The 20,078-nt window shown below is 46.9% G+C and overlaps 2 protein-coding genes across 2 annotated transcripts in view; one reads left to right on the forward strand and one right to left on the reverse strand.

Moving 5' to 3' along the window:
- The first annotated feature begins 463 nt into the window (after positions 1-463).
- On the forward strand, positions 464-1,093 carry LOC131261503 (glutathione S-transferase 2-like). The gene has a single exon (XM_058263558.1). The coding sequence runs from the start codon at positions 464-466 to the stop codon at positions 1,091-1,093; it is 630 nt and encodes a 209-aa protein (XP_058119541.1).
- A 70-nt stretch (positions 1,094-1,163) lies between these two features.
- LOC131261501 (cadherin-89D-like) overlaps positions 1,164-20,078 on the reverse strand; it is a 38,320-nt gene continuing 19,405 nt past the window's right edge. Inside the window, exons 2-11 of the mRNA XM_058263556.1 lie at positions 11,830-12,137; positions 11,209-11,655; positions 10,883-11,136; positions 9,342-9,474; positions 5,496-9,275; positions 3,920-4,290; positions 3,782-3,850; positions 3,518-3,721; positions 1,448-1,750; positions 1,164-1,377 (exon numbers count right to left, since the gene is read on the reverse strand). Of these exons, the coding sequence (XP_058119539.1) occupies positions 1,323-1,377; positions 1,448-1,750; positions 3,518-3,721; positions 3,782-3,850; positions 3,920-4,290; positions 5,496-9,275; positions 9,342-9,474; positions 10,883-11,136; positions 11,209-11,655; positions 11,830-12,137 (5,924 nt within the window). The 3' untranslated portion in view covers positions 1,164-1,322. The remainder of the gene's footprint in view (positions 1,378-1,447; positions 1,751-3,517; positions 3,722-3,781; positions 3,851-3,919; positions 4,291-5,495; positions 9,276-9,341; positions 9,475-10,882; positions 11,137-11,208; positions 11,656-11,829; positions 12,138-20,078) is intronic.

The following is a 20,078-nucleotide window of genomic DNA, read 5'->3' on the forward strand; positions in this document are numbered from 1 at the left end:
ATCAGCTGCCAGAACGATCGTAGGACAAAGATCGTCTATCTGTGAGCAAAGAGAAAATGACAATGTTCGGAATAAACGGAAAAAGAACAATTGAAAATTCAAAATTTGAAACAACCAAGATTACTATGAAAAAATGTGATATGCAACCAAGGTGTAAACAGATGATCTTAAAACCACGGTTGCTAATGCAGAACTTCCGACTTTGCTCACCAGAGGACGCCAGTGAGGCCACCAGATGGCGCCAGGAGTTACGACCTTCAAGAACCGGTTCCGTTAACCGGTTTGCTTTGTTTTCAAAATAAACGGTTGCGGGTTTTTATTTGCCTTTGATAACATGTGACTGGCGCAAATTTTGTTAATGGTTTTAGTTGTTTTAGAGCACTTAAAGGGGAGATATGGCTATCGCCGACACGGCAGCCTATATAACGTTGCAAAACGCCTAGCAAATGCAGTTGGGTGCACGATGCTTGATCTTTACTACCTTCCCGGATCATCGCCGTGCCGGGCCGTGCTGATGGTGGCCGAAGCGATCGGTGTGCAGCTGAACCTGCGGCTTCTCGACCTGATGGCGGGCGAGCATCGGACACCCGAGTTCACCCGGCTCAACCCGCAGCGCTCCATTCCGACGCTCGTCGACGGCGACACGGTGCTGTGTGAGTCGCGTGCCATACTCCTCTACCTGTGCGACCGTTACGCTTCCGAAGAGGACACCTGCTACCCACAGGACATCCCCGATCGGGCCGCCGTCCATCAGCGGCTGTTCTTCGACGCGTGCGTGCTCTATCCCCGCTTCACGGAGTTCTATCACCCGCAGGTGTTCGGCGGGGCTCCAGCTGACGAAGCCAAGCGGCGTGCCTTCGAGCGGGCCATCACCCTTCTGGACACGTTTCTCGGCGAAAGTGAGTTCGTGGCCGGACCCAAGATGACTGTGGCCGATATCAGCATCTTTGCGACAATGACGACGGCATGTGCGCTTCGCTTTCAACTGGACCCGTTCGCCAACGTTGAGCGTTGGTACGCCAAGATGGTGGCCACGTGCCCCGGGGCGAGGCAGAACGCGGAAGGTGCGCAACAGTTCTTAACGTACAAATAAATACTAACCTCAGTTCGTTTGTATACTGTTTGTATATTTATTAGTAAAAGAGTCGATGAAGCGCTTCATTGTATTTACACAGTCTCTACCGTTCCTAGTCAACGGGTTTCGGTACAGGTCAGCTTACAAAACTAATCAACAATCGTCGTTCTGGTCATCCTTCGGCGGGTTCTCCCTTACGACTAAACTGTACAGTGTAGTAGGTCCTCCCGGGAGGGTTCCCCGATTGTCATAGGCTCGTGTTCGATGTCAGCGAGTCCTTCAGGGAGTCTTCGTAGCTGTCACTGTTGTGGGAAGGTTAAAACTCGGTCAACGGATACGTCCTGTGGTCGGGCGTCCCTGCTTGGGTCATACCTATTGTTTCCCTCGTTGCTATGCTCCGCCACGGCTTCGGTGCTGATGTTGGTCACAAACTGCCGATGGAAGTTCGGATGGAAGATGGAGCTCTTCAGGTCGGACCGGTTTATGACGGGCTGTATGTCGGCGCCGGTGATCGGTCGTGTGCTCCCGGCCGTGTTGGTGTTGTTGTTGTTGCCGCTGTTCGCTCCGAGCCCTAGCCGCGATATGCTGCTCCGAACTCGGACATCTTCCGCCGACGTGTTACTGCTTCCACCACCACCACCACCCCGTCCACCGACGGTTGGCAGGGGTATGAGGCTAAGGGTGCCAAGGGTGGCACGGTGGGGAAGATGTGGGGAGATTACGGTTAGAGGTGAGGCGAGGTTTAAGGGGCAACAATGAGGAATCGTTAGATGAGTCTTGATCGCGTCGAGTCGAAATTAAAACTAAACGCATATTATTTACAAAACAACACGGCTGATAACGGCAGTCTGTCGCGTTAGGTTAATTATGGAATTAGTCACATTAGCAGCAAACATTAATTGAATGATTGTTATAAATAAATGGTAGTAATTGTTTTTTACTTATAACTGTTTCCTTTCCTTTTCCCTTTCCATCAAAAACTCATTCTATTTTATAATGGGATTTTTAAGTTTCTAATGTGGTTGATTTGATTTCATAAGTGGTAGATCCCTTATTCGTTTTATAAAGCGTTATCTTCAGTCGGTGAAACAGAAAAAGAACCTTTTAAACTGCAATTGTTTGCTAATGCAAGAACGTGGTTGTCTCTTTTGTTTCTGATAACGAACATTCCACATGTATGGCATGAGAATTTGGACTCTTGATAGGGAACAAATAAAATTCAATACTCCAGTATAAATAAAAAGACATCGTCCGAAATTATCTATCAAACTGGTGCTACGCCAACAAATGTGCTACTGATGTTATTGTGAAGTAAACCATGGCCCAGTGGTACAAAGCTCTTCGTAGCTAATGTGGATGAATTTAATCTAGATGAAAGAAATGTGCATTGTAATATTTGTGCCCAAAATTTACACAGAGGATTGACTAGAGTTTTCTAAAAGAGTAGATATACTTAATATAAAACAAATTAGAGAGGAAATACACTATGTGCAATTGCTACAAGACCAGTATCATTTTCGTAAAATTAAAAAAGGGCTGTTACTATAATTTCTTCCAAATTTTGTAGAAAAAAGCAATGTTTCAACTTTGGCATGCCAGAAAAAAACCCATCAAACGATTGGTCCAGCAAAAGCTGGATTGACTTCAACATCTATGAAAATATACCAAATTGATCTATTCAGAACATGTAAAAGACGCGAAAGGGTTTTTACTTTTATCAAACTATACATACGTTTTGGAGATGTTGATAAATTGTCATTCTAACCTGACTGTATTTTAGTGGTCTTATAGCAATTGGAAAATCATTACATAGACTGAAGAAGCGAAAGAGAAAGCGGGTCTTGCAGTAACTGGAGGGGGTGCAGTCACTAAGAAAACGCTATTAGTTTCCACGGACATGTTAATCTTTGACGGATATTGAATGGAAAGAGTGAAAGAGTAAGTAAAAGAGTTACTAGTCGCGATGGGGATCCTTACAAGATCAAAGAAAAAACAGAATAGTACAACTTGCATTTGCTACTAGGTTTGATCAGTTTTGGTGCTGAAAAAGCTTCTTTTTAAAGCCAAGAAGGTACCTTGCGGAATGTTCACAGTAAAATTTTGATCAATTCTTGCTTTTTGTTTGTGTCATAGAATGTCGTATCACATTGCGGAGTAAAGGTAAAATCATATCAACCACAACATCCTAATGATTTAAATGTGTCTACTTCTACCGGTTCTGGTTAGTATGTTAGTTTCCTTTTTGCCTCTAAGGTAGGAACCACGTCGCGGGTGCAGTGTGAAAATTCAATATCGAGTGTATCTGTTGATGAAACCACATGAAAAACCAATGAAGATGAACGATGCATGAATGAACGATCCACGTCCGGATCGGATGATTTGTGTTTTTGTGTGCTACAGATATGTTAGATGATTTCCTCTTCGTCTGTAATTAATACTAACCGCCTGTAACGTGCGCAAGCGATGCAGAGGGCCGTCGCTGTTCCACCGGCAAATATTAGCCCTCCGATAACGACGGTTGCTAGCTCGATGCCCTTCATGCCGGCATCGAAGGAGTGCGGCTCGATGGTATTGACCGCCAGCTCCGTAAGCTCTATGATCGGGAGGTGAGGTTTCAGGTTCGACATATCCAACCGGGAGAGAGATCTACAAAAAATGGCCAAAACACGTTTATTTCCACGCTGGCGATCGAATCAATTAGTTTACCTTTGGAGTTCAGTCATTTCCACGAGCCCATTCGTTTTGCGATCGATGGCATATAGGTAAAGGTTGGTGCTACAAAACAGAACAACAACTCGTAAGCCTAAAATCTTCACGATTCCCATTTTCCTTCACGGAACTTACGCATCGTCCACTTTGGCGTTGCTTTCGAGGGCCCGTATTCGAATGTCGTAGCCTGTGGCGGTGCTGAGGCTGGAGGAGATCATCGCCAGCTGCTTCTCGATGTCCACCGGCAGCCCGGCAAGGATGAGACACACTTCCTGGTGCGCGTGCAGTACGTACACGAACACGTTCACGATGGTAGACTTGCCATCGTCGGCACCCTCGCGATCGGTCGCCTTCACGTCGAATCCGAACACCTTCTCCTTGAACGTGGCCAGCGCGTTCAGTAGCCGGATCTGGCCCGTGAGTGGATCGATGGCGAAGAGCCGTGCTGGTTCGTTTAGGAGTGAGTAGCGAACCTCTCCGTTACTGCCGGCATCATCATCGGTGGCCTACAGGACAGATATAAAATCAAAAAGAGTTCAAAAGGAGTACATGCAAGCATAGATCATTATCCTTTTTTGTTTGTTAAACATAAATAACAAGTTTTCATGTTTAAAAAACTAACATAGATCAATTTAGAACTAAAACGGAAAAAATTTGAAGCATAATTTGTTTGAGATATCTTGTTGATACCTTATGTTGAATTCTGCAATTTGCGATGCTATTCTCTGGTTCGCCACTTATCTACAAATTATTCGCCTATCTATAACTGTAAAGTGGGTTTTGGGCATTTATCATGCACCGTTTTGCTATGGTATGAGATTGGAAGATTTTTAAACCAGTTTTCTTGGAACAGAGGCCTGCATCACGGTCAGTTTTGATATTTACCTCAATTTTAACCCAGCTGATGCTGTTCATGCCAAATTACCTCAAAATTACTTTGAAAATCGACGAATAACCTTGAGTTTAATATTTACATTGTAAAGTTTGGATCTTATACTTTCTAACAAAATCTAAATCTGTCTACTGGTTTGGGCATCCGGCTTTTACGTAATGTTAGCGTTTAATTTTAAAGCGTAGTTATAAGATTTATGTAGGCCATACATTAATACATAGAAATTGAAATTGAAATAAAATGATTGAAAATGCATTTTAAGTTGCTATTTGTTGGAAAATTTTCAATAGCTGAACGTGTACAAATGTTAAAGTGGTGCATATTTTATTTCGCATTCAGTTCCATATTTTGCTTGTTTGTTGTCTTGTATCACATTCTTGTTTTTCATAAGATCATAACATTACACTGTTTTCAGGGCCAATTCGTCGGCATCAAGCTGCTCTCTGCCAGTAGTAGGCAGTGAATTGCACGCGCAAGGTTTTTGTTTGGCATCGTTAGGAACCAGTTTGGGTTTGTTAAGTTAAACTTTGCCGTTATCGGTAGCAACATTGGCACGACAACAACGCGACCTTTTCTCGTCGCGCCAATGTTGCTACCGATAACGCCAAAGATAAACTTAAAAAGTCCAAAGTGCTTCCTAACGAAACCAAACAAAAAAAACAGTGCAATTGACTGCCTAATACCAACAAAGTGCAGCTTGATGCCGACGAATTGGCCCTGAAAACAGTGTATTCTAAAATTAATGACACTTCGCCTTGATAAGAATATTATATCTTCAATTTTCATTTTAGGGCAGGGTAAATATTCATTTACACTCACCTCAACTTTCATCACCGAATATCCGTAGTTGGCAGTATCCGGCACGACGGAAATGATCGGTCCATAGTTATCGCGGAAAACCGGCGCATTGTCGTTCACGTCCACCACCTTGATCATGATCTCCACCTCGTTGTCGTGCACCCGATGCAGCTGATTTTTCCGTCGTACCGGGTTCTCCAGCGCGTACAGCACACTCGGAATGCTGCGACTCTCGCGCTTCAATCGTTCCACCCGGATCTTCACCTCGTACGCGTCCCGTTCCTCACGATCGAGTGGCCGCAGCAACCAGAGCGATCCATTCCGCTCGTCGATCCGGAACTGTCCATCGAACGTGTCACCAACGATCTCCCACCGGAACGGTTCACTGGCGTACCGTTTCGAGAGCGTCACGTTGAGGACGATCCGTGGTGCTGGGTCGTTCTCTCGCAGCTCGATCTCGTAGTAGCGGTAAGGGAAGAGCGGTGGCTTCTCATCCACCGGTTGCCTATGCTGTGGGTCACCTTTTAGGTTCACGATCAGCAGGGCAACGCTGGAGCGTGGTGGCGTTCCGAAGTCGGATGCAACCACGGACACGTTTACCTGCTGGTTTTGCTTCCGGCCGTCGTTGGGATGAGTGTATTTGGATGCCGTTGTTACCACACCATCCTTCGGGTCAACGGTGAACTGGAGGACGTCACTTTGTCCCGTGAGCGAGTAGATTACGAGCCCGTTGCCATTCTCCCGGAAGTCACTGTCGCGGGCGAGGACCTGCTTCACGAACGTACCTACCGGAGCGTTTACGTCCAAGTACGCTACGTACACTGGAAGTCGTTGGACGGTGCTACGGTCACTTCGCAGTTCGTCGTACGCCGTGAACTCGGGACTGTTGTCGTTACGGTCCATCACGATCACCTCCACGTCCACCATGGCGGACAGCTTGAGGTCGAAGTTGTTGTCCGAGGCAAGCACCCGAAATCGGTAGGAGGACACCGTCTCGCGATCGATCTCCCCACTAACCCGGATCGTCCCGTCGAGCGGGGAGATCGAGAACGGAATCTTCTGATCTCCCTTGGGCAGCAACAGGTACGTGACGTTCCCGTTCATACCAGTGTCATCGTCGTTGGCGCGCACCTGCCCAATCTTCTTGCCCGTGATCGGATACGAACCCTCGTCCACATTGAACGTGTACCACTGCTTCTCGAACACGGGCGCATTGTCGTTGACATCGTACACCTTGAATGACACTTGCAGTGCGTCCGAGAGGCCGCCCACATCCTTGGCGGTGATGTTGAGTGCGATGTCACTCTCGGGTGGCAGTCGCTGGGCCACCTTCAGTTCGCCGTTGTTGCGATCTATCTTGAAGTACGTCACCCGGTCGCCAGTGGTTTTTTCCACCTGCCCCGACACCTCGTAGAACACTCGTGCGTTTTTCTCAAAATCGTCATCGTTTGCTGTCAGCTTCAATACCACCTTGCCCACTTCCACGTTCTCTGGCAGGGCAAACCGCAGCTGAGATTTCTGAGCGGCCGCACGCGTATTCCGTCCACGCTGGCGCGTTCTCTGTTGCTGCCGGTACAGCTTCCTTCGCATCGTCAACAGATCCCGATCGGCCGAACGGTTCACCATCACCGCCTGGCTATCGTACAACCGTGGCATACCAACGTACGGTGCCGACTGGACCATCTCGAACAGACTCTCCACTCCGTATGACACACGACTCGCTCCAGCCAGCTCCGACAGCCCGCCCGAATCGAGGAACTCCGGTAGCACCTCCGTCTCTATCTCGTCCAAGTATTGCAACTCCAGATCGCTCGTGTTCTCGATCATCTCGCACCGGCTCTTACGGAAAATGGCGACCCGCTCGAACACTGGCGCACAGTCATTCACGTCAAGTATCAGAATGCGAAGCTCCACCTCCGACATCAGATTGTCCCGATCGGTGGCCGTCATCTTAAGCGTAAGACTCTCGATCTCCTCGCGGTCCAGCTTGTTCGGACCCATGAAAAGGATGTTGTAGTGTGGCGTCGACGCGTTCCCGTACTCCTGCAGTTGCTTGTGAGGTCGGGCTGGGCGTTCACCGGAGTCCACATTGGCAATCTGCAAGTTCCGGAAGATATGCGCCACTGTTTTGTTGTAGTTGGAGAGCGTCGAGTTAGAAAACTGTGCCACAAATGAGTTCGATTCGCCCGATAGGAGCAACTCGTAGTCACTGTTGGGACCGGCAGCGTCGGCATCGGCGATAATGATCGGGTTGTTGAGCACGATCTCCGTCCCTATCGGTGAGTTTTCGGCAATCACACCCAAGTAGAATGGTCGATTAAACGTCGGCGGGTTGTCGTTCTCGTCCTCAACAACGATCACCACCTGATAGATCCCAGCGAACGTCCGTTGTTTGTAGAAGTACTCGGCGATGATCGTCACCCGGATCATGTCCTGTCGCTCCCGATCGAGTCCCTTTATCGTCATCAGCTTGCCATCGTTCGTAAGGCGCACAGTGTCCGCCACATCGTAGCTGTTCACCAACGAATACTGCACGCCACTCGTCGGTTGACGCGAGTTTCTCGCCTTTCGGGTGCCATTAACGGACGCCATTGCATCAAAGGTCACCAACGGGTACAGTCGGATCAGGTTCGCCTGAGCGGACAGGTCCCGGGTAAACCGTCGAGCGTACCGTGTTCGATTCTTCCCACCATTAAGCTGAAACACTTGTCGATCCGCTCGGTTCTTATCACCCCGCACAGATATCAACGGTGGAAGGCCTTTCTCGTCTGCGTCACACTGTTCCTGAAAGTCTTGGAACTTGAGCTGGCCGATCAATGCGTTCGGTTTGTTCTCCTTCACGCGGAACTCGATCGGTGTAGCATTGGTGCCGCGCAGCAGCATGAAGTTGTGCTTGATCACGTGTATCGTCACGTTCGTGACGATGATTTTCTCCAGGCTGTTGTACGCCTCCGGCGTCAATTGTTCGGTATTCTTGCCTGCCGACTCGGGCAAGTACGAGACGACCGTCTCAAACTCGTAGCATCGCCGGTCGAACTTCTCCATCGACTCGATCACCGTTACGATGCCCGATCGTTCCTCGATCGCGAAAGGGACTCCCTCGGGATAGGAGTGGAGCAGGTCGAAGAAGATTTCTTCGTCCGACACCATATCGAAGGTGGTTCGAATTTGACCAACCGATGAGCCGATTGCGGCGTCCGCCCCAACCCAAAACTCGTACGGAGCTCCGATGAACTCGATATCCTCGATTGACTGACACACGATGTCGATCGTGACGAGAGCTACGTTGAATCGCGACTCGGACGGATTCTGTGGCTGATCTCGTGCTTCCACGAAGAATGCTATCTTTCCATAGGTTAGTGTCTCCGCCACACGTATGTCGCCCGTGTCGACGTCAAGCCGGAACGGAATGGCGAGGTTCGGTCGGACGTTTTTGATGTTGTACTGTACCTTTCCATTGCCCAGATCGTCCGGATCGAGCGCACGCAGTTGGCCAACCTTGGACCCAACCGTGGCATTGCAGTGTGTCTTGAACTCGTACAGCGTACCCTGCTCGAACTCGGGTGTGTTGTCGTTGGTGTCGAGTAACGTGATCTCCACCTGCACCTTGCCGTAGTTACGGCTACGATCATACTGTTCTATCCGCTCGACCGCATGCACGTTCATCTTCAGCGAACTGCGCTGCTCCTTGTCCAGAAACGTTTCGTCACGTACCACGATCCACCCGGAACCATGATCGATCATGAACGCTCCTTTGGGATCCTCATCCATCAGATAGTAGTAGAACTCCCCATTTTCTCCCTGTAAACCCAGAGATATGTTATGTATGTATGATCTTATCCGGAAGCTTCCCAACTCCTTACGTACCTGATCTCGATCGATCGCGTTCACCTGTAGTATGCTGAAGCCCTTCGGTAGGTTCTCGATGATGGAGATGTTGTACAGGTCTACCTCGAACTCGGGCACGTTGTCGTTCAAGTCGATCACCTCAATCTCCACCCTAAAGGGCGCGCACGATGGCGAAAGTGGTGCATCAGAGAAAGGGGAACATGAAATGAACCCACCCAAGCAAAAAGCCAACATGAGAAATGGAATTAGAAATCATCCCTAAACACCTACTACCTAACCAGACCACCAGCGCCATCATTACAACGCGTTTATTCTTCTATGGCAATTGTTTTGGATCATCTGGTTTTGTTTTTCTCACGCCTCAAAGGGTTGCCTCGTGCACCTCCCAAACCCCTTCGGCAGAGGCGCGTTAACGAACTGACAATAAAGCAGCATATGAAAGTGAAAACTACTTGTGCTCCCCACGCTGCACAGTGGACCGAAAAGCGATCAAAGGGATTTGACATTTTTCTACAATTTATTCTTATAACGGACGTTTGGACATTAAAAAAAATTGTAGATGACTGAATAGCTGCCAATTCTAATGTAGTTTCTTCAATTTTTTTTTTCGCTTATCCAGAGTAAATAAATAACTAAACAAGGGTCAAACCTATGCTGCAGTATAACGACTTACATTAAGCATGAATTGATAGAAGAATAATGAAAATATTTTAAATGATTTATAGGACAATTTTGAAAAGAAGTTTTACCTTTTCCTTACGAAACTCCAGTTAGTTCACAAAGTATGTTTGATATAAAATTGCATAACCAAAAAATCAGCGTATCTATCTGATATACAGGGATATTATACAGTCACCAACATGATTAAGTTGTACCTCAAACCTTAGCTCAATGTTTATTTCCAATTAACGCAAATGCATTGTGATTATTTTTTGCATATTGTTTTGCATATCTTTTATAACATTTATGAATATAAGAGAAGAAGACAAACAGTTTAACCTTGAGAAAAAAAAAACAAAATTTGTATTGTAAAATATAGTTACAAGACAAAGGGCCCACTTTTGCTTTTCTATAGTGAACATAAAAGTGAATAATAAAAAAAACGCATTTCTATATTTAATGAGTCCTCCTTTGGCTTTCAGAATCTGCTGAATCCGCTTTGACAATTTCTTCCCCAGATTTTTAAGGAATAGACGAACCTATGCGCGCTCTACGGTATCAACACAGGCGTTTTTGTTCGTTGAACCAGTTGTGTCGATCCCACTGATGAGAATTGCCCGCACATTTTCAATGGGGCTTGGATTCGGTCTCTGAGGAGGCCAATCTTGTGGTCTCATATCACAAGACCGAAAGAATAAAATTGTCTCCTTCGCAGTATGCTTTGGTACGTTGTTCTGCTAAAACTTTGCTTTTCTCTTCCTGGCTCGTCTGATTCAGTGAAACCTTAAGATTTTCCTTCAAGATATTTATGCTTAAATTTACAGTCGTCGATCTTTGAACAATCAGTATTTGACCAGTATCTCGCCCACTGTGCAGTCCAACGGAGAGACGATACTTACCGTGCGAAGGCACTCTTTGCCGGGTCGTTTATCTGTTGCGCCTCGATCTGCAGTGTGAACGTGTTATCCGGCAGACTTTCGCTCTCGAGGTCGATCTCCTTCTGCAGGAAGAGGACGCCCGTTTCCGGTGCGATCCAGAACAGTTGCCGCTCGTTCCCAGCCACGATGCCGTACACGAGCGTTTCGTTCAGCGAGTCCTGATCGAACGCCATAATCGGTGGCTCGATGTACAGCGGGATGTGAATCGGTTTGCCCTAGGAGACAGTGGGGTGGGATTGACATTTATTTGTTGTGGCTTCCGTCGCGGCCTGCGGACACACTCCTACCGTGAGTGGGGTCGATTCCTTGATGCGCGTCTTGTACAGGGCCCGGGTGAAGATCGGTGGCAGATCGTCGACGTCGCGCAGGTTCACCCGAATGGTGGCGTTGGTGGTGCGGGGCGGATTACCCCGGTCGCTCGCCACTATCTGGACGCTCATCGAACGCCAGCCGGCATCGAAGTCGAGCGGACGCTGCAGCACCAGCGCCGGCTTCTGCGAGCTCTCGAGCCGGAACGGAAAGTCGCCGCTCTTCATGTGCTTCGCCGCCAGCGCGTACTCGAGGTCGGAATTCGGCGTGTTTGGCTTATCACGATCAATTGCCTTAATTCTATTAAACACCACCGTCTCAATTGGCGTTGATTCGTCGAGCGTTACCACGTACGGTAGATTGATAAATTCGGGATCATTATCGTTAATATCTTCAATGTAAACAGTAATTGTAAAAAATGAAGACTGCTGCCGTTCGTCGGTGAGTTTCGGTTCCGCCGCGGCATTTGTGGAACGCCGGGTTATGCAAGGGATCGGCCGCGACATGGAAGACAAACGGAAACAAAGTTAGCCCATCGGTAGAATTACATAAGGACCATGTGTGATGCCACCACAAACACACGAAACTCTCACACTTACATTGTCCTGCTTCATGCCCGTCCCGCTGCAGAACACACTGAACTTCAGGATGCTCTGCGGATCCTCGGAGTCAACCAGATTGTCCAGACTCCGGTTGAGGATGACACTGACGACCGTGCTGTTGATTTCCTTCAGCTTGAAGTACTCGTAATCGCTTGAGTTTTCCGTCCTCGGGATGAGGATCGAGTTGCGAGGGTACGCGTACAGCGACACGATCTCCCCACCGACCGGGAAATCCTCCTTAAGTCGCAGAAACTGCACGCCATCCGATTTTGTTCGGAGATTACTTTTTGAGTATAGTTTGCACGCTGCGAAAAATTAAACACAAACATACGAAGTTAATAACGAAAATGGTTAAAGTAATAGTTAAAAAATAATTAAATTGCAACAAACTGTCCACGGATGTAGGTGAACCGCGTCCAACCGGTTCTTTACGATCAGCAACGGCACGAAAGCAACACTGTACGGTGCCCGTCTATGAAATATGTAAATTTAATCGGTGAACTAGCTGTCCGAGCAGGTTCAAATGAGTCGACAGTTTAGGACGTCGATCATCGAGACAACAACTGGAGGCAATCGATTCGGTGATTCGATGGGATGTTTTTCCAATCTCGTTCAGTCCGTTTTAATTCCCCCCGTACAACAGTCATCTTTTAATGGTTCCTGTGTCTGGTAGCAACCAGCTCGGCGAGACACAGTGCGCCTCGGCCAAACGACAAATCGATGTCTCAATTCGATCGGAATGCACGACTCGAACGGGCGCGCGAGCCATCACGGTACGATAGCCCGGTATAAATTAATACTAATTAAGTGGAAGCCATTCATCAGGGACAGCCCCTTTTGGACGGGGGTTGAAGTGAGCCGCGTATCAGGTGTGGAATGTAGAGCAATAAAGAACCAGAACCATCGAAAAACGGCTCGAGAAATTCTAATCACCGCAGCTCCGCTCGTTACTATTATCGAATTGGAAGCGTCGACACGTCGGAGTCGGAGATGCTGACGTTCGGGAGTGGTAAAACGTGTTCCGAGAGTGTGTGTCATAGACGGCGGCTCAACAGTTTGATTGGCAAATCGTGCGACATTGTAAAAACGAAGCCGGTCTGTTGCCGGACTTGAGAAGGCCTAATAAAGATGGCTTCCGAACTTGACATGGTCCACAATTCTTCAGCGTTCGGGGATACTTTCTTACAAGATTGAGTGGCGCAGTTAGTGGTTGCGCTTTGGGTGGACCCGTCGTGGGAGCAAATGAAGTTGAACCATCCGGTATATCTTCACTTTCTAAGCCAAATAATTGTGTGTCTCCCCACCTTAACTTGAACCCCCCCCCCCCGAACGCTGTGAACCTGATGCGAGAAAAACAAAACTTACTTCCCTCAAACAATGGACCGGCGGATTTTCCCCGTCGTGAAAAACGAATACAGAATGGTGTGAGGGTGGTAGGCTTTCAAATTTATCACTCGAAGAAATTAATCAGTTCGTCTTGCCGCCGCCAAGACTCCCCCCTCCCCCCCACGTTGGGCCTAATGGAAGCGCACTTTGGCTCGGTTGGTCGTTCGCCAAATGGTTCGTTTGTTGACTTGGAGCTCTCGAGTCTCATTACGATTAGGCAAGCGATTAGCGAGACAGACCGGGTAAGCCTACGACTGCCGAACGGAGGCTCACGCTGGGACTTGTGTTAGATGAGCCGCGAACCACTTTCTACGCCACTTGGTAGGAAGGGTGCCTTCAGCACAATCGCACGAGATAGCCACAGGCGAACGGCCGACGATCCAACAAGTTGGCCGTTGGGCAGGATGAAAAAGCCGGTCATAAAAATCAACCAAACCCAACTCGACAACGTCGGTCCATCGAAACGGTTCCATTAATCAGATTATCTGGCCAAAGGAACCCCCGAGCGGATTTCTTACTGGCGGAACGTGATGAGAGGTTCTCTCGAGGGACTCGAGACCAGAACAAATATTGCAGTGCCACTTGGCCTATCCATTTTCTTAGCCCCTTTTCTTCGCACTCAAATTTCTCGATGAATGAAACTTTAAATCGCTATCAGCATTTCAGCAGACGTCTGGATGGATTCGCTTCGTCAGTATCTTCCAGCTGCCACTTTGCAATACTTTCATCGGAAAATTCTGGTAAAGCCTCGGATTACGATTTTCCTTTCGCGCTATCACTTTTCCAACCTTTTCTTTTCCCAAGCTGACAAACGTTTTGGTTGGGGATAAAATATCTTCCAACATCAGCGAAAGCGCGTGGAGTTCGAAATCTTGTAATCCAACGTACGGTGTTCGGAACGGGTTTTCAAACGAGAAGGAGAGCGATACATTTTATGCAAATTGAAATTCGTCTTCCCAAACCGAAACTGGTGGCGAAAGTGGTCCCCGGAAAGCGGCTGTCCACCCCGCGAGCCAAATTGCCAAATTAGCACATGAAAGTGATGCCGGAGCGCCTTTTCCACATTAACAAACAATGTGCATCAATTGGCGCACCGGCTCTGTGGTTTGGAGTTGACGAACCTGTGGGTCACGCAACGTTGGTTTGGACTTTTTGTTAAGAAGAGCGGTCGTTTCTCTTCCCCAAACCCCCGTTAGTTGAGATCGGATGGATTCCGGGAACCTCCCCGAGACGATGAACCCAGACGGACAGTGTTCCGTGTGTCGCCATCGGCGATGTTGATGACGGAAAAGACACATTGTTGAGCGACATATGTCCCTGTACAGGTGCTTCCCAGAAGGTCTAAAACCCCATTAACTACTCAGACTGGATGTATTTGCGTATCTTTTGCTCTTTCCCTGTTTCTCTTCGACTCCATCGAGCATGAAAACGGTACATCGGTAGCATAAATGTATGTCGGTGGCGGTGAAAAAAACACTGCAACATATCGCATGCATTCGTAAGCGCAAGGCATTCGTTCGACCGTGGCAGGAATGGTAGTTCACACGGGTGTGGGACGGCAGTTTTTCACACGGCCACCCCCCCCCCCCCCCCCCCCCTAGAGGTGATTTTCCAGTGCAGCCAGGCGATTCATTAGGAGGTTTTCCCTGCCACGGAAGAAAAATTCAAACTTGTCAGCGAATAAAAAATACACACATACTCAAAACAACAAAATATCATTTCAATCCAATGATTCCCAAGAGTTTCCATTTCGCTGAGAGGGAAAGCATGACCCATCTCCCAAACGAGCACACGTGTGTGTGTCGAGAACGCACAGTTTCTCGAAACAATCAACCAGCCCCCTAGCCCTACGTGGGGCGGAAAGTGGAAAGTGAAAGAAAATGAGAGCTAGAAAAAAAAACTGAACGGGCTTAAAGAATGCTGCTTCGCGATCCATCCGGTGGCACAACTGCCAGGAACCATTAGGGAAACACCTGCGCTCATAAGCGCAACCAATGCGGTGGGACGGTGGGTTTGCATGTTGCAAAGTCCCACATGGAAAATTTCCTCCTGTCCCCCCAAGTGGAAAGCGAGACCGAGATGGAAGATTCCATTGTTCTGCAGGTTCACGTGGCCTTTAACGTGACCTCTGTGACTGGTGGGTTGCTTTTGTGGGGAAGATCTAGTTTGGAAAGCATTTGTGAGGAGCGGGGGACGTCATTTTCCCGATGGCACCGCGGGCTGTGGATGGTACTTCATCGGGAAGGGAAAAGAAAAAACGACGAGAGATAGAAACGGTGAAACAAAGTCCGTTTTGGTTGTGGTTGGAAATGAAAGGAAAATCTCGATGGAAAATTATGAATATTTATGAATTATTGTGTGAAACTTGTGCGATGGGGAACGGTGGTAAGCAGGGGATTTCCCGGCGGCTTAACATTTTCTGTCAGCGATAATGAAGCGTCGAAGGCGGACGCTTTCGGGCTGACGATGCTTTTCACCGCGACGTCAAACTCCGGTGACAGATATAAACAGCGACTGGTCGGGAGCGTGGGTGTATCGAGGGTGGAATGAGACTGAAGCGGGCGGTGTGGGTGATCCATTTTCTCTTTCACCGATTTTCCAACCGTCAGCAATCGGGCAGTGGCATCCCGAGCGGGGATTTTAGAAAGGGAACGTTTCCTTGACGGCTTCGATGGATGGGAGTTTTGTCGTTCGCAAAGAATTTCCACCGGCACGGTACGATGATTTGCGATCTGCCCCTGCCCAATGGCTGTAGGTTACTGGGACCCATAGGCCGGAGGCCAGCTACTCTACACTTTAGCAGACGACAGTGTGCCAGCATTACATAAAGGCAGGCCACTGCGGACGCCGCAAATGCAGTCGAGATGGAAAGCATGATAGCAAAGGATGGGAAAACAAGTCCAAGTGTAGGCGAGAGAGCGAGAGAGAGAGAGGGAGAGACCGGAGCACTTTGAAGGTATTTTGCGTCCCTTGCAGAAATTAGCTGATGGGTCGGGGATTTGTATGTTTACTCCCAGATTATGCTCAACGATGCATATCCTTGTCAGTTCGGGGTGCTCGGTGTGTTTGGCGCAAACAGGCTACACCGAGAGCCTGTACGCACGCGATACCAGACGGGTGGTAAATATTTGCATGAAACCATTAAGAGGCCTTAGACGGCTCTGAGGTAAATTAAGTGGACTTGGCTTTTCTCACCGGGTAGCAAGATAGGGCATCGTGTTTGGGCGGATAAATGAATTATCGTCGGGCATACGATATAACGCAGCTAGGACGGCCGGTGCTAATCTAATAAGGTGTTGAAGGAGAACCATTCGCCTCTTGGATGAAAATATCGGAATCAATGAACTACTCAAGAGTACTGTTTATTCTGTTTGGTCTGATTTGTTTAATCAATTCAGTAGTATTTCAAATAGTAGTTTATCGGATCCCTAATGATATGATTAGGCATTTTGCTTCCTGAAAGCTGATTGGAGCTCGGTTTTTATCTTAAATTAAACTATAAATAGGGCAGAGCGTTGATTCAATTAGCAGTCCCTGAAGATTGATTGAAACCTTTGCAAATAACGATAAATTAAAATTATTTAAAAGATCGTTTCGTGTAAACTTTAAAACACAGCATACAATAACAGAAAAACAGATAATGATTTGGTTGCCTCACTTAAAAACAAATGTGATCCGATAAAAAGATTCTCATTAAAATAACGTAAATTAAACAAATAGCTAATATGCAATACGTACAAATAAATTTAAATTATTAACATGTAAAACAATGCATCGCAACGCTAGAATCTATGACTGAGAGCTGGCCAAGCGACATATGAAAAACTCTTATAGTTTAAGAAGTTTAAACTGGCAAGAACAAAACTTCCAATTTGGGAATCAAAGCCATCAAAAAGAACCATGCAGCCTATGTGTTTGTACGTTGTATGAACTTATTATGTTGAAAAATATACGTCAAAATATATCTTAAAATATATCTTAAAAAATTTTCATGTTTATTTTTTTTTTTGATTAATATTTTTGATTATTTTTGAAAGATTTTATTTACTACGATAACCATGGGACTAAATATTTTCTAATTTACTTTGATACTAACTATTTTATGAAATGTTTAATGATAGTTGAAATAGGTTTTACTTCATTTTTCTCATTTGATTCAAAACGATTAAAATCTTTATGGCTTTCGTTTTCTTCTTCATTGACAATCTATTTGTGTCGTTTGTTGTTCTATGACGGCATGAAAAAACCATCACATCATCCCTTTCGCAGGGTTTATCTATCCCTCAGGTGGCCTCCACTTGCACTTTCCCGCTAATCCAGATCGCCGACCTTTATAGGGCGCACCGCAACAGGTGGCAATTAATGGGAACCCATTAGTTCGTTCACACTTCCTTCCGTCCGCAGCCGATTTGCCCCTCGCCCCAACGCCCGAGAGTGGCCCGATGGCCGTCTTCCTGACCGACCACATTCATGATCGATCAAGACTACCTTGTATTTTTTGTTTGCACCGCCCATCGAACCATGTGCGCGGCGTGGCTACTCGGGCTTACCCAGTCCGTCCCAGATACGCCCCGCGAAGCAATCAATCAAAATTCTTCATCACCGAAAAACCAACTACCGGGCGCCCGGCGCAGTGTAACGGCGGCGTTTAGTACTCGTTTTCTTGTCGGTTTAAAGATGGAAAAAACAGACACACGCGCACACACTCTAGGGGAAACGAAACATTAGCCCAACGTGGCGCTGCTTTTCGGCCAATTTTGGCAGGGAACGGCGGGATTTCCCTACTGGAGAGATTTTCTCCCGGTTCTGCCGCTGGTGTGTGACCTAGTTGCCGCGTTCGGCTCGGTCCGTTGCCGGTGTAAAACAATGTACCGGAACGTGATGCGTATGGTAGGAAATAATCAAATTTACTCCGCGTCGGAACCGCATGTGCCTGATGGGAAGTCTATGGCTGTGTTGGTTTTTTTTATATTGGCAATGATTGCTCTTCAAAAATTAAGATCGACGATTGAGTTTAACGTGCGTGAATGCGAAATAAACTACGATTTGGTTAATAGTAGCAGAAACCAGCCAAACTTTTACCGTTCTATGTTGGAAGGTTTGGGAGTATTTTTGTCTGAAAATTTCTATTGCCAATCATATACTTTCAACAAAATGATTTTCTTGTTATGTCTGAAATATTGGTTCTTTTAAACAAATGTTAAGAAAAGTGCTCCGAAACGAGGAGAGATGAAGAAACGTTTCTGTAATTGTATACATTAACCATGTTCTATGTTGAATTTGTCTAAAAAAAACTTTCGGTTCATTTGATCTTTTTGTAACCTACTTTCAACCATTTAAGTGGAAACGGGGAGAAAAAGAACAATAACCACACAATGTTTCCATCAAAGCCATAAATATAGATTAACCCTCGTACTTCAATACATAACATTGAAATAATATTATTCTACTGCGTAAACATTGATTACGCGGCAGTTTACATAAGACCTTTTTTAAAAGTTTACATGAAACCTTGTGATTTTTGTCTACACCTTGTTTTTTATGTGTAAAGCAAAATCCCGCCCGCTAGTGTTTTTATTGTTTTAAGGTAATGGGATGCAAACACATGCACACACAAACACTCATAACAGAAGAGATCTCCTAGTGAGGCTATCGTAGATGAAAAACACTTTTCTTCATTTTTGTTTTCCTTTCTCCTCAAGCGTCAACAGTGTTGTGCGTGTTTCAGCTACCGATAGCTTTAGATTAAAACCCGATAAACCTCAAACCACATGTGGTGAGGTGGAGTTTAAGGGCATAATGGAGTCTTCACGGAGTGGAATGGAAAGGAATGGGAAGCAGATCCCCTGAATGGAGTCACCCGGGGAGTGAACTGCCAAAACGGGGAAATTACCCTGCTCACTACGCTCTATTAATAAAGGCCAACATCACCGACCGAGCAAAGGGATTGTAAACCATCCGACGGGTGAAGTGAAATGGGAAAACACTTCGTCGCGGTGGTTTGGAATAAACGGAACAAAAAGACAACATACACTTACACACACAAACACGTACCGGCACAGCATGAAGGATGCCAAGGAAATCCCGGAGATCGCTTACGCTCCTGGGGCAAAGGAAACCCGGCACTCCCGGTGGTTTCACGCCCCAAGAAACCTGCTTCTGGAGGCCGCGGATGGGGTCGAGATGAAAGAAAGAAAAATATTTGGACAACCAAAGGTCGAGCATAAAAGGAAAGCCGAAGAAAAATGGGTAAGAAAGAGCAAACTCCCCGGCAGGGCCACCAGCAGCTGACTAAACTTCTCTAGACAAACAATCATCTTCGACTGCATGCCTTCCGTTTGGGTTCGAACACCCCGAAGTGCGAGGGCGAAACTCTTCGAGATGAGAAAATGAGGGAAAACAAAAGACACCCATCGGAGACACGCCAGCGGTAGGAAAAAGTGAAAATAGCTCACGGAGCAGTTTTCCTTTTCTCCGGAGGAATCTTCGACCGGCTTCCCTGGCGAATGAATGTGAATTTCGGTGGGAAAACGCGACCGACCTGACCCACGGTGCGCATAATTGATGTTTCGTGCGTGGGTTAACCAGTCGGGCGGGTGTCAAAATATTAACCTTTCCCGGTTACCACTACCTGCACTACTTACGGTGTCAATTGTGCGGTTTACACGGCTGCCTTTTTGTAGAGATTTTAATCCAGCGCGTGCTAATGAAGCGCACCAACAAACGGACCGGGAAAAATAATAGATCATAATTATTCGGCAAGATAAACAACCACCAACGTGATGGTACAGTGAACTCTTTCTTGGCGGTTGATAGATGCACGAGTGTGAATTCGTGACTAATTTGGTGGTTTGCATTTG

Source organism: Anopheles coustani, chromosome 3 (assembly GCF_943734705.1).
Source record: "Anopheles coustani chromosome 3, idAnoCousDA_361_x.2, whole genome shotgun sequence".
NCBI classification, from domain to species: domain Eukaryota; kingdom Metazoa; phylum Arthropoda; class Insecta; order Diptera; family Culicidae; genus Anopheles; species Anopheles coustani.